Consider the following 14808-nt stretch of genomic DNA (forward strand, 5'->3'; position numbering starts at 1 on the left):
AGGGACACAGGAGTACTGATGCATAGGGGCACTTGTACCCCAATGTTCATAGCAGCACTCTCAACAATAGCCAAATTATGGAAAGAGCCTAAATGTCCATCAACTGATGAATGGATAAAGAAATTGTGGTTTATATACACTATGGAATACTACGTGGCAATGAGAAAAAATGAAATATGGCCTTTTGTAGCAACGTGGATGGAACTGGAGAGTGTGATGCTAAGTGAAATAAGCCATACAGAGAAAGACAGATACCATATGGTTTCACTCTTATGTGGATCCTGAGAAACTTAACAGGAACCCATGGGGGAGGGGAAGGAAAAAAAAAAAAAAAGAGGTTAGAGTGGGAGACAGCCAAAGCATAAGAGACTGTTGAGAACTGAGAGCAAACTGAGGGTTGATGGGGGGTGGGAGGGAGGAGAGGGTGGGTGATGGGTATTGAGGAGGGCACCTTTTGGGATGAGCACTGGGTGTTGTATGGAAACCAATTTGACAATAAATTTCATATATAAATTAAAAAAAGTTGCTTTGGCTATTCAGGGTCTTTTGTGGTTCCATACAAATTTTATAATTGATTGTTCCAGCTCTGTGAAAAATGCTGTTGGTATTTTGATATGGATTACATTAGAAGTGTAGATAGCTTTGGGCAGTGTAGACATTTTAACAATATTTGTTCTTTTAGTCCATGAGCATGGAGTGTCTTTCCATTTCTTTGTGCCCTCTTCAGTTTCTTTCAATAATGTTTTATAGTTTTCAGAGTACAGGCATTTCACCTCTTTGTAGGTTTATTCCTAGATCTTATGGTTTTTGGTGCAATTGGTAAATGGGATCAATTCCTTAATTTCTCTTTCTACTGTTTCATTATTTGTGTATAGAAATGCAATAAATTTCTGTACGTTGATTTTGTATCCTACAACTTTACTGAACTTGTGTATCAGTTCTAGCAGTGTTTCGGTAGAATCTTTCAGGTTTTCTATATATAGTATGATGTCATCTGCAAATAGTGAAAATTTTACTTCTTCCTTATTGATTTCATTCCCATTATTTCTTTTGGTTGTTTGCTGTGGCTACGGCTTTTTAGTACTATGTTGAATAAAAGTGGTGAGAGTGGACATCTTTGTCTCTTATTCCTGACCTTAGGAGAAAAGCTTTCCATTTTTCCCTGTTGGGGATGATGTTAGCTGTGGTTTTTCATATAAGGCTTTTATTATGTTGAGGTGTGTCCCCTCTAAATCTGCTTTGTTGAGGGTTTTTATCATGAATGCATGTTGTTCTTTCTTAAATGCTTTTCTGCATCTATTGAAAGGATCATACAATTTTTATCCTTTTCTTCGGATATTTTAAAACCTTGGCTACAATTTATGATTATATCCCTCCTTTTACACTATTATTGTTTTGGTCTTTTTTTAAAATTTATTTTCACATGATTAGACCTTTCTTAAGTGTGTTTTGATTTAGCAAAAAATTTACATCGCCAGTCCTCCCTATTAGCTCTCATTGTTTTCTATTTCATGAATATGTTTTAAATTTTTATAAGTAATATTTTCTAATTTCTAATTTTTTGGACCTCTGGTTTTTATAAAACTTAAACAGGGGCACCTCTGTGGCTCAGTTGGCTGTGTCCAACTTTGGATCAGGTTGTGATCTCACAGTTCATGAGTTCAAGGCCTACGTTCAGCTCTGTGGTTACAGCTTGGAGCCTGGAGCCTGTTTTGAATTGTGTGTCTCCCTTTCTCTCTGCCCCTTCCCTGCTCACGCTCTGTCTCTCTCTCTCTCTCTCTCTCTCTCTCAAAAATAAATAAACATTTCAAAAAGTAAATATAAAAAAATTATACAATTTTTAAAACTTTGTCAGTCTGGACACTCTGTGAATTATATTTAGTCTTTTCTAATTCTAGAATTGAAGAGTATGGAATTCCCTCTTTGTAATACTTTAGTTATATTATACAAGGTATTATAGTTAGTATGTGTTTCCAAATTGATAATCTCTAGAATATTCTCCTTTAGCTTCATAAAGTTTATATTTTGCTCTTCTGTAATTTGTGGACTGTAGTATAAGTTAAATCTCATCACCACACCCTTTAAAAATGGTGAGAAAGGAACAAGGAAGATAAGAATGAAGTAAAATTTATAAATATATATGATAGAGCAAGGAACAATACATAGTAGATGATATAGACATGTTTCTCTACCTAGTTGCAGGTATTAATTTTCATTAACGAACTCCTTTTTTTACTACCCATTTTATGATGTTTTTTCTTTAGCACCTCAGCTATGGTATTTGAGCCTTTGGTGATTCAGTATGATAAGGGATGATATAGTTTTTTCGTTAACATTTACCACAGAGTGTGACAATATTAGGATGTTCCTTGTGGATCCCTTTGGTTCCATCTGTGTGTTTCCCCACTTCTGTTATATAGCAGTAAACCTGTTTCTTCTTGAGGACTGGCAAAAATTAAACACAACAGCCAATACCAAAACCACCTCTTTTTTCCCACTTGTATGCCCAGTGGCAGGAAGAATTTAAAACTGAAACAGCCTCATGGTAATCTCACATTCAGTGTAATTGAATCATGTTCTCATCTGGTATATTCCTATTTCACTTGGATTCTATATCAGTGGAGTAAAAAATCCTCAAGAGATTGGAACCTAAAATTTTACAAGTGAGTCATTATGTTTGAGAGTGAGAAGTGTCCCTTCAATTACTACTTCTTTCTTGACCCATGTTCTGTCTTTGGGAAAAACATAGCTATATTGGTTCCTGGTTCAGAGCATTTATCACATCATGTGGATAGTGCCCAAGTCTTTAAAAAGATAGCATGATGAATTATTTTAGAGTCCTCTCTGTTGTTCTGTACAGTCCAGTGTTCTGGGTGATGAAGTAATTAGTAATGTCAGTTAATCCTGTGGGCACCAGTCTATTATTTTACTTCTTTTGGTTTCAAGTGAGATCCTTGCACATATTTCAGTTTTACCCACATTAACATGATGGCAAATAAAATATTGAGTAGTCTACTGAAGGTCATGTTTCCAGAGATAAAGGAGGCAGAGGAAGTAAGTCCAAATCCCATCCCTTTTATGGTGAATGGAGTCCAGTGTAGTACACTTGCCAAATTGTGTTGGCTAATCCACTTGGAGGATGATACTATATCAGAGTCTCAGCATTACCCACTGCTACTAGCCAGTTCTCATTCAACACTTGTACCAGATCAGCCTTGATGATCAGGGAAAGTCCATGGAGTTAAGCTTATTAATAGCTGTAATGCCTTTTACCACATTCATTGTGGGATATCTGGGGAAGGAAACAGACTGAATTAATGGGACACTTGGAGGAGTGTTGGAAAATTGGCTTCCTTTGCAAGATAACTCTTTAAGTCTTAAGGAAGTCTTTAAGGAAGGCAAGGACACCCTCATGAGTAGAGAAGGAGGGCCTTTTTCTACTGCAAAGGGAAGTATATTAAGGGTGGAACTTGGGCTCTTTTAAGTGTCCCATGTCATACTTTTATTTCTACCATGCTTTCTAATCAGTAGCCTGCCTTTTATCTTCGTATTTATGGGAAGACATAAATTCAACTGACCTTGTAATTCAGCAAACATCAGGATCAAAACTAGAGTTTGGTTTTTGGTTTTGAGCCCTGAAAGTGAAAGAGAAGATTAATCTAAGTGAACTCTTACGCAGAACATCAATAAAGTGAGCATTCAGCTTTTTGTAGCCCTGGTTTTCTGACCACAGATGATCCTTCCAATTAGATATTACAGAGTATATTAAATTGTCTCATCTATCCATTCTACATTTGCTAGATTTATTTAACTCTTAGTTTATTTAAAAACATTTTTAATAATTTTATTCAATTTTTTTATTTTTTATATTTTAGTTAATATAGAGTGCAGTATTGGTTTCAGAAGTAGAATTCAGTGATTTCTGAATACAACACCCAGTGAGCATACAACACCCAGTGCTCATTACAACAAGTGCCTTAATACCCATCACCCATTTAGCCCATCTCCCATCCACCTCCCTCCATCAGCCCTCAGTTTGTTCTCTGTTGTTAAGAGTCTCTTGTGGTTTGTTTCCCTTTCTTCTCCCTACCCCTTCCCATGTTCATCTGTTTTGTTTCTCAACATTCCACATATGAGTGAAATCATACGATATTTGTCTTTCTCTGACTTATTTTGCTTAGTCTAATAATTCTAGCTCCATCCATATTGTTCCAAATGGCAGGCTTTCATTTTTTTGATGGATGAGTAGTATTCCATAACACACACACACACACACACACACACACACACACACACGCACACCACATCTTTATCCATTCATCAGTTGATGGACATTTGCACTCTCTTCATTGTTTGACTTTTGTTAGTACTGCTATAAACATTGGGGTGCACATACCCCTTAGAATCTGTATTCTTTTTTTAAAAGATTTTTAATGTTTATTTTTGAGAGAGAGCGATCAGGGGAGAGGCAGAGAGAGACACACACACAGACTCTGAAGCAGGCTCCAGGCTTTGAGCTTGTCAGCACAGAGCCTGACATGGGGCTCATGAATCATGACCTCATGAATCATGAGATCATGACCTGAGCCGAAGTTGGATGCTTAACCAACTGAGCCACTCAGGCACCCCATCAAATCTGTATTCTTTTACCATTTGGGTAAATTCCTAATAGTGCAATTGCTGGATTATAGAGAGTTCTATTTTTAGTTTTTTGAGGAACCTCCATACTGTTTCCAGAGTGGCTGTACCAGTTTGCATTCCTACCAACAGTGCAAGAGAGTTTCCCTTTCTCCACATCCTTGCCAACACCTGTCTCCTGTGTTGTTAATTTTAGCCATTCTGACAGGTGTGAGGTGGTATCTCATTGTGGTTTTGATTTGTATTTCCCTGATGATGAGTGATGTTGATCATCTTTTTATGTGCCTGTTAGGCATCTGGATGTCTTCTTTGGAAAAATGTCTATTCATGTCTTCTGCCCATTTCTTAATGGGATTGTTTGTTTTCTGGGTGTTGAGCTTCGTAAATTCTTTATAGATTTTGGATAGAGTTAAAGGGAGAATCAGTAGGTCAGCAGTACCAAGAAACTTTCTTCCTTTTGATTATGTAGTCCAAATTACCCTTTTATACTTGTCTTTTTTTCTTCTTTGACCTCATTGTTGGTCTATTTTTTAAAAAAAATTTTTTTAACGTTTATTTATTTTTGAGACAGAGAGAGACAGAGCATGAATGGGGGAGGGGCAGAGAGAGAGGGAGACACAGAATCGGAAGCAGGCTCCAGGCTCTGAGCCATCAGCCCAGAGCCCGACGCGGGGCTCGAACTCACGGACCGCGAGATCGTGACCTGAGCTGAAGTCGGACGCTTAACCTACTGAGCCACCCAGGCGCCCCTCACTGTTGGTCTATTTAACAAACTGCTTTCTTGTTTTTTTTTTTAAGTTTTAATTATTTATTTATTTATAGAGGGCACAGTGAGTGAAGGGCAGAGAGAGAGAGAGAGAGAGAGAGAGAAGAGAAGAGAAGAGAAGAGAAGAGAAGAGAGAGAGGGAATCCCAGGAGGGGCAGAGAGAGAGAGAGAAGTGAGGCTTCCCTGAATTGGGCTTATGTTTACCTGAAATGGGACTCAAGCTCACCCGATGTGGGGATCGAGCTCATCTGATGTGGGTCTTGAATTCATGAACCATGAGATCATGACCTGTGCAGAAGTCAGATGCTTAACAACTGAGCCACCCAGGCACCCTTAACAAACTGTTTTGAAAGTCAGCCTCAGACTTACTGTGCTTGTAGCTGTATGGATTTCTATTGCATGTGTTCTAGGAACCTTGGCATTACCATCACCACAGCTGATTGGGGATTTGGGGGCTTGAAATCAATAGGTGAGAGAGGGAATAGGAAGGGAATCAATAATGGTGCGCATGTAAGAAATACTGGAAGAATTATTGACAGCTGCCAAAGAACAATAATTTGAGCATCTCAAGGGCTCTGGGGTAGACTTCTGCATTGTGCAGTATTAGACAACTTAGAGAAGAACACGCTTATGTCCTAACTTATCACAGCATGACATGAAATCAAAAGTATAGACTTTCTCTGATTATGCTTTCTTGCTCATCTTACTTCATTGCCTTCTAACTGCTCTCCCCCCTTTTATCCATGCTCTCCTACAGTTTATTATCAACATAGCTGCCAGAGTTATGTGAAAAAAATCATTTTATACTTGTGTTTAAAATCTTCCAATGGCAGGGTGCCTGGGTGGCTCATGAACATCCAACTCTTGATTTCAGCTCAGGTCATGATCTCATGGTTCATGGGATCGAGACCCATGTCAGGCTTCGCGCTGATAGCATGTGTCTTGCTTGGGATTCTTTCTCCTTCTCTCTGTGCCCTCCCCACTTCCCACCCCCCACTGCTTGTTCACCCCTGCTCACTCACTTGCTCTCTCTCTCTCAAAATAAACTTAAAAAGAAATAAAATCTTCCAATGACTTTTATTTCATTCAGAGTAAAAACCAAGTTCTTATGAAGGCTTACAAAGTTATATGACTTGGCTTTGCTCCTTCTACTCTCCCTATTTCTGAGTCTACTTCAGGTACAGTGACTTCCTTGCTTTTATTCAAACATATCAGGGATGCTCCTGCCTTAAGGTTTTTGTTCATGCTGTTTCCTATGCTTGGAGTACTGTCCCTCGCTAAAACTCTGTTACTTCATTCAGGCCTTTTCTCAAATCTCAGTGAGACACATCCTGACTACCATATTTAATTCTGCCTCCTCATTCCCCTCACCAACTTAAAACTGAATGCTCCCACAGGACTGCTGCCTCTTTAAACTGTCACTGGGGGTGCCTGGGTGGCTCAGTTGGTTGAGCGTCCGACTTTGGCTCAGGTCATGATCTCACAGTTCATGGGTTTGAGCCCCACATCAGGCTGTGTGCTGACCTCTTGCTCAGAGCCTGGATCCTGCTTTAGATTCTGTGTCTCCTTCTCTCTCTGCCCCTCCCCTGCTCACGCTTTGTCTCACTCTGTTTCTCAAAAATAAATAAATGTAAACTGACTGTTGCTGCCACCAAATTGATTTCTTTCTACTCTCTTCTTCTTTGGGTAATTGGTTTTCCTTTCTAAGTCTGTGGTAGGTTGAGCTCAGGTTATGAGCCTGTACTATAATAATAGAAAGGCTGAGAAATCAAGTGTCTATTATCTTCTGGTTGTATAGTGGAAGGCAACTCTGTCTCTACATTTGGGGTTTAATCACAGTTTTTCTGCAACACTGCCATTCTTTTCTGCTGGGAATCCTGTTATGAGTAGGTTGGAATTCTTTCACTTATCTCTCATGTCTCTTGAGTACTCGTTCATACTTTGGGTTACTTTTTTGCTTTGACCTACATTCTAGAGTGATTTCTTCACTACTCCCTTGCTACTAATTTTCTTTTGAATTCTGTCCAGCATGTATCCTTTCTGTTGAGATTTTCCCCCCCTACTGCTAATGTTTTTTGACATTTAAAAAATTGTGATAAAATATTCATAACATACAATTTAGCATTTTAACTAGTTTTAAGAGTGCAATCCAGTGGCATTAAGCATATTCACAATGTTGTGCAACCTTCTTGAGTATTCAACTCTAGAATTTTTCATCATCCCAAACAGAGACTCTGTATTTCTTAAACAGGTAACTCCCATTCCCACTTCCTCCAGCCCCTGGAAACCTCTCTTCTTTCTATCTCTATGAATTCTCCTATTCTAGGTTCCTCATATAAATGGAATCACACAATATTTGTCCCTTGTGCCTGGCTTATTTTACTTAGCATAGTGTTTTTGAAGCTCATGCATGTTATAGCATGTATCAAAATTTCATTTATTTTAAATGTTGAATAATATTCCCTTATATATATGTATTGCATTTTATTATTCTCTTCAACCATCAGTGGACATTTTCTTCATATACTTTTCATTTGTAAAATTCCTAGTTGGTTCTTTTGCACATTCATTAGCTCTTGTTTTATTTGTTTTTGCTTGTGTTACTTCTTTTTCTTTTTTAAATGGAAGTTAACTAATTTCTCTAAACATTATAAAAATTTTTTTTTATTATTACATTTATTTATTTTTGAGAGAGTGAGACAGAGTGCAGGTGGGAATGGGCAGAGAGAGAAGGAGACACAGAATCCAAAGCAGGCTCCAGGCTCTGAGCTGCCATCACAGAACCTGACACAGGGCTCGAGCCCACGAACCATGAGATCATGACTTGAGCCGAAGTCAGACACTCAGCCGACTGAGTCACCCAGGCATCCCTCTCTAAACATTATAAACATATAAAAATGTTTATCAGACTTTTATAAAAATCTGAGGAGATTTTTAATATTATTTTTAAACCTTTACCATTATATTTTTCATATGTTTTAGAATTTTGGTTTTTAGAAGTGAGAGATTTTGTTTTTCGCTTCCTTCTCTCCCTCTGAGCACATCTGTATAGTGCTTATGCAGTTACCTCTGCCTGCTCCCAAGGCCCAATGTAGACCCAAGTTCTACAATAACATTTTAAATCTCTTTCCCCATGGTTATATTTGGGCTCTGGCAGATCATGACCCTAGGCTGAGGGGAGGAGGGAACTGCTTTAGGCCCAATCTATTTAGTTCTAGAACCTTTAAAAGCCATAGTTCCAAGTGAGGTTCAGTAGCAGTTTTTTCTGCTTGGCCTATGCAATAGTATGTTTGTAATAATACTCTATCTGAATTTTAGGAATTTTTAGGATATTGATTTTGTGTTTATAATCTAAAAAAATGAATCTGTTTTAGTTTAAAAGGCGAAAGATTTATACGATTTGAAGAGAAACCAGAGTATGAATCTGTTTTAGTTTAAACTTGATTAGTATAAATTGAAGTGAGTCCAAAGCCTTAGAAATTTCAAATAGGAATGTAAATTTCCCATAGATGTCCCTGGTTAAAATAGCTGAGGATGTAATATATGAAACTTTCCATTTTATTCCATACATTATTTCTACATTAATCTTATTAAAACACAACACTCTTTTTTTTTTTTAATTTTTTAATGTTTATTTATTTTTGACACAGTGAGAGACAGAGCATGAGCAGGGGAGGGGCAGAGAGAGAGGGAAACACAGAATCCGAAGCAGGCTCCAGGCTCTGAGCTGTCAGCACAGAGCCTGATTCAGGGCTCGAACTTACAGAGTGACAGATCGTGATCTGAGCCAAAGTTAGACGCTCAACCAACTGAGCCACCCAGTCACCCCAAACACTCTTTTTAAAACATTTTTAAATTTAAATTCTAGTTAATTAACATACAGTGCAATATTGGTTTCAGGAGTAGAATTCAGTGATTCATCAATTACATATAACACCCAGTGCTCATCATAACAAGTATCCTCCTTAATACCTATCACCCATTTAGCCCATCCCCCACCTCCCTCCCTCTATCAACCCTCAGTTGGTTGTCTATCTTTTAGAGTCTCTCATGGTTTATTTCCCTCCCCCTTTTTTAGAAAATATATTTTTTATTTTTTAGAGAGAGAGTGCAAGTGGGGGAGGAGGGGAGAGAGAGAGAGAGAGAGAAGAGAGGAGAGAGAGAATCTCAAGCAGGTTCCATGCTCCTTGTGGAGCTCTACATGGGGCTCGAGCCCACACCCTGGGATCATGGCCTGAGATGAAATCAAGAGTCAGATGCTCTGGATAAAGGGCTAGTATAAAAATCTATAAAGAACTCACCAAACTCCACACCCGAAAAACAAATAATCCAGTGAAGAAATGCGCAGAAGACATGAATAGACACTTTTCCAAAGACATTCAGATGGCCAACAGACACATGAAAAGATGCTCAATGTCACTCCTCATCAGGGAAATACAAATCAAAACCCACTGAGATACCACTTCATGCCGGTTAGAGTTGCTAAAATGAACAAATCCGGAGACTATAGATGCTGGCGAGGATGTGGAGAAACGGGAACCCTCTTGCACTGCTGGTGGGAATGAAAACTGGTGCAGCCACTCTGGAAAACAGTGTGGAGGTTCCTCAAAAAATTAAAAATAGATCTACTCTATGACCCAGCAATAGCACTGCTAGGAATTTACCCAAGGGATACAGGAGTGCTGATGCATAGGGGCACTTGGACCCAATGTTTATAGCAGCACTTTCAACAATAGCCAAATTATGGAAAGAGCCTAAATGTCCATCAACTGACGAATGGATAAAGAAGATGTGGTTTATATATACAATGGAGTACTACTTGGCATGAGAAAGAATGAAATCCTTCCATTTGCAGCAACGTGGATGGAACTGGAGGGTATTATGCTAAGTGAAATAAGTCAGGCAGAGAAAGATAGATACCATATGTTTTCACTCATATGTGGATCTTGAGAAACTTAATAGAAGACCATGGGGGAGGGGAAGGGGAAAAAAAGTTACAGAGAGGGAAGGAGGCAAACCATAAGAGACTCTTAAGGACTGAGAACAAACTGAGGTTGATGGGGGTAGGGGAAAGGGGAAAGTGAGTGATGGGCAGGAAGGAGGGCACTTGTTGGGATGAGCACTGGGTATTGTATGGAAACCAATTTGACAACAAATTATATTTAGAAAAAAAAAAAGAAAACAAAAAAATAATAAAATTCTTTACTTGTCAAAAAAAAAAAAAGTCAGATGCTCAACCAACTGACCCACCCAGGCGCCTCTGTTTCCCTCTCTCTTTTAAAACACAACACTCTTATAACATCTCCTGTGTCTCTTTCCATAGGGCCAGGTTTAAATCTCTTAGCCTTGCCCTGATAATACCTTCTGTCTTTTCAGTTACCTGTGTGTCCCCAGCGTGAATCCTCTTTAATATGTTTTGCTCATTGTTTTCTCTGTACCTTTTTTATAGCTTATTACAGCCTATAGGGTCCTCTCTCTACCTCCTTGCTTTTCAAACCTAACCTTCCTCTGGGAACCTCACTTCCTTCATGAAGCTTTATCATCAGTTTACAGTGAACATTTTCCTTCAGAACTGCACAAAAACTTATAGTTGATGTCACGTAGCATCTATTTGTGCTTTATATTTAAATTTTGTTATTAAGATTGTATCTCCCTGATTGTTTCTATAAATCTCCTGATTATCTCTGTAGCACTCTTAAAAACATAGAATATAAAAATAATTTCATAAATTAATGTTTATATGCAGTTATCCAGTAATTTGAAGAAGTAAAGGATGTCTTCTCTTTGAATTCAGTTTTTTGTAGTAAGTCATTAAGACTTCTTTTTCAGATCTGTCATTTGTCACTGGCTTACTCTCCTTTATCTGAGAAGTTCAGTATGACTTATTTTTAAGAGTTAAGCTAATTAAACCATTTATTTAAACTGTTGTAGTAGTACCTGAAATAATTGGTAAAGTTGAGTCTTGGAGTCACTGCCTTGGATGCTAGTGACACAAGGAAAAAAAATATATCCCATTTTACTCTTAAGCCTTTGATGAAAGTTTTTATCTATCTATCTATCTATCTATCTATCTATCCATCTAAATTCTAGTTAGTTAACATACTGTTTAGTATTGGTTTCAGGAGTAGAACCCAGTGATTCATCAGTTACCTAGAACACCCAGTGCTCATCCCAACAAGTGCCCTTCTTAATGCTCTTTATCCATTTAGCCCATCCCCAACCCATGCCCCCTCTAGCAACCCTCCAGTTTGCTTTCTGTATTTAAGAGTCTGTATGGTTTGCCTCTCTCTCTGTTTTTATCTTATTTTTCCTTCCCTTCCCCTATGTTCTTTTGTTTCTTAAATTCTATATATGAGTGAAATCATATGATATTTGTCTTTGTCTGACTTACTTCACTTAGCATAGCACACTCTAGTTCCATCTATGTTGTTGCAAATGGCAAGATTTCAGTCTTTTTGATTGCCGAGTAGTATTCTATTGTACATATATACCACATCTTCTTTATCCATTCATCAGTCGACATTTGGCTTCTTTCCATCATTTGGCTATTGTTGATAGTACTGCTATAAACATTGGGGTGCATGGGCCCCTTTGAATTAGCATTTTCATATCATCTGGATAAATACCTGGTAGTGCAATTGCTGGATCATAGGGTAGCTTTATTTTTAATTTTTTTGTTTGTTTGTTTTGAGAGAGAGTGAGCAAGCGCCTGTGTGTGCACATGCACACTGGAGAGCGGGGGAGGGGCAGAGAGAGAGAGAGAATCAGAGGATCCAAAGTGGACTCAGTGCCAACAGCAGAGAGCCTGATGTGGGGCTTGAGCTCACAAACCATGACATCATGACCTAGCCGATGTCGGGCACTTAACTGACTGAGCCACCCAGGTGTCCCACTATTTTTAATTTTTTGAGGAACCTCTGTACTGTTTTCCAGAGTGGCTACACCAGTTTGCAACCCCACCAATACTGCAAAAGTGTTCCCCTTTCTCCGCTTCCTTGCCAACATCTGTTGTTTCCTGAGTTATTAATTTTTGGAAGTTTTTATTTTAATCAGATGATAAATTTGATCAATGTGGATAGTTCTCTGGCATCATTCCAAGAAGATTCTTTTTATCTGTTGGACTGAAGCACACAAAATACAACAATAAAGCCATAAAACACCATCAAGTAACATATATTCATTGATACTCAATGTACTGAGTCATCTTTGAACACAGTGGTTTGTCACCTATCATACTATATAAAGACATAATACATAATGATAATAGTTTGTATAATATTTTGCTATTTCCAGGTGGTTGAATATGGTCAATAAATCAGAATTATAGATTCTAATCACCTCAGCATATCAGTATATAAAATTTTTATACCAGAAAATATTTCATTATCCCTCACAATTGGCATAGACATTATAAAAATATTACCAAGTTATGCCCCTACTTTGAACAACCTTTCAGTAACTTTTCAGTCGTTTTACTTAAGATCTGGAACATTTAGTATCATTTGAAAAGGCCCTGTCAGAGCTGGCTTCAGCATTACTGGCTTTTTTAAAGTTCTTGTTTATGTGAAATTCTTTCTAATTTTGGTGGCTTCTTGTATACTGTTTCCTCTGCAAGTGACACCATACCTGGTTTTCTCCCTCTCCACACACTTTTCCTGTCATGACCTTTTTGCATCTTTTGGGCCATTCTACTTCTTCAGAGAAGATTTCACTGATCTTTTCTTTTTAAATCATGTCTCCCAGCTAAAATCTCTCATTGTACACTTTAATTTCCTTCTTAGATTCATCACTGTTCATTTATGTATGTTGTGATTGTCTGTTAATTGCCTATCCAGAACAAGAGCTCTCTGAAGATAGGAACCCTGTCCACTTTTTTTCACTGATAAATCCTTGGCAGTTAGCACAGGGAATGGCACCACAGTCGATGCTGCTTGCGAGGTAGGCTGAGGGAAACCCAGTACCTTTCTGACCCTTACCAGGATCAGAATTCCTCTACCAGACCCAGAATTCCTCTACTGACACAGTTTTCTAAGAAAATAGAATACCAGTATAATGAAGGGTTTATAAAATGTTTTAGAAATCAGTGCGTGGGTCCCCTTCCCCTCATTTCCATCAGATCTTTGCATTACTGTTAAGTGTTAAAGGGCACAAATAACTTAAAAAATTAATTTAAGCAAGACTTGGGCAGTATATGGTCTTTCCTTAAAGAAAAAGGCTTAAAAACGGTCTTTAAAAAAATTCTGTTTTAGGGGCTCCTGAGTGGTTCAGTTGGTTAAGTGTCTGACTTCGGCTCAGGTCATGATCTCATGGTTCATGGGTTCCAGCCCTGCTTTGGGCTCTGTGCTGACAGCTCGGAGCCTGGAGTCATCTTTGGATTCTATGTCTACCTCTGTCTCTGCCCCTCCCTCCTCGCCCTATGTCTCTCTGAAAAATAAACTTTAAAAAATTATTTTAAAAATCTTTTATTTTGTATTTATTTTTTTCTTTTTTTGTGTATTTTTATTGAACTTCTAGTTAACATACAGTATAATACTAGCTTCAGGTGTACAGTATAGTGGCTCAACACTTCAGTACACACCCTGTACTCATCACAAGTGCCCTCTTTATTTCTTTTTTCTTAAAAAGTTTGTTTTAAAGGCAGTATTTCTAAAAGTAAAATTGAGGACTTATATAGCAAAACCCAGGTATTTTTACATTAATTCAGTCCATTTACATTGTTGCATCATATTACTTCAAAAGAGTCTTTAATCAGTTGGATGTACCTCTCCTTTATATTTGCATGAATTTAAAATTTGAATTACACACATTAAAAATGTCAATAGATAGCATTCTGGTATTTTATCAAAGATAATGTGGCTGTTTGTTGTGTGTCTGGTTGTAGGCAGTATGAAACTGTGGTCCCACTTGAAGATTCTATTGTGACTGAGGTTACAGCAACTCTACAAGAATGGGCCAGTCTGTGGAAACAACTCTATGTGGTAAGTAGTTGATAACTAGCTTACTAGATCATTAAAATTCCATTATACCAAGTGAAAAAATTTATCTTACCTATGCCAATTACAAATTTTTAGATTTCTGAATATTTGCAACTTTTCAATGTATGTTCCTAATATTAACTGAGACATCTACACTGAATGTTGTTCAATCTGAGGAGAATACATTATTTGTATGCCTGCAGTCCCTCCACCCTATCCCAGTCAATGGAATTTAAGTTCCTTAACACCAGGGATTTTAACTGTCTTACTCACTGCTGTAGCTCCAGAAGCTTTCATAAAATAGGTATTTACTGAATGAATGAACAAACTTAAGAGTTGCATTGTGAGCCTAATGGTGGGTAAAGGCCAAGAAGTTGTATCCACAGTTTCTTATAGCTAGTAAGCTGATAGGATATGTCATATATGACA

General features: G+C 37.9%; 1 protein-coding gene across 1 annotated transcript in view; it reads left to right on the plus strand.

Annotated features, from left to right (window-relative positions):
• DOCK3 (dedicator of cytokinesis 3) overlaps nt 1-14808 on the plus strand; it is a 419595-nt gene that overhangs the window by 68218 nt on the left and 336569 nt on the right. Inside the window, exon 3 of the mRNA XM_040445563.1 lies at nt 14286-14382. Within this exon, the coding sequence (XP_040301497.1) occupies nt 14286-14382 (97 nt within the window). The remainder of the gene's footprint in view (nt 1-14285; nt 14383-14808) is intronic.

Source organism: Herpailurus yagouaroundi, unplaced genomic scaffold, assembly GCF_014898765.1.
Source record: "Herpailurus yagouaroundi ecotype Mexico unplaced genomic scaffold, PumYag 193, whole genome shotgun sequence".
Taxonomy (NCBI): domain Eukaryota; kingdom Metazoa; phylum Chordata; class Mammalia; order Carnivora; family Felidae; genus Herpailurus; species Herpailurus yagouaroundi.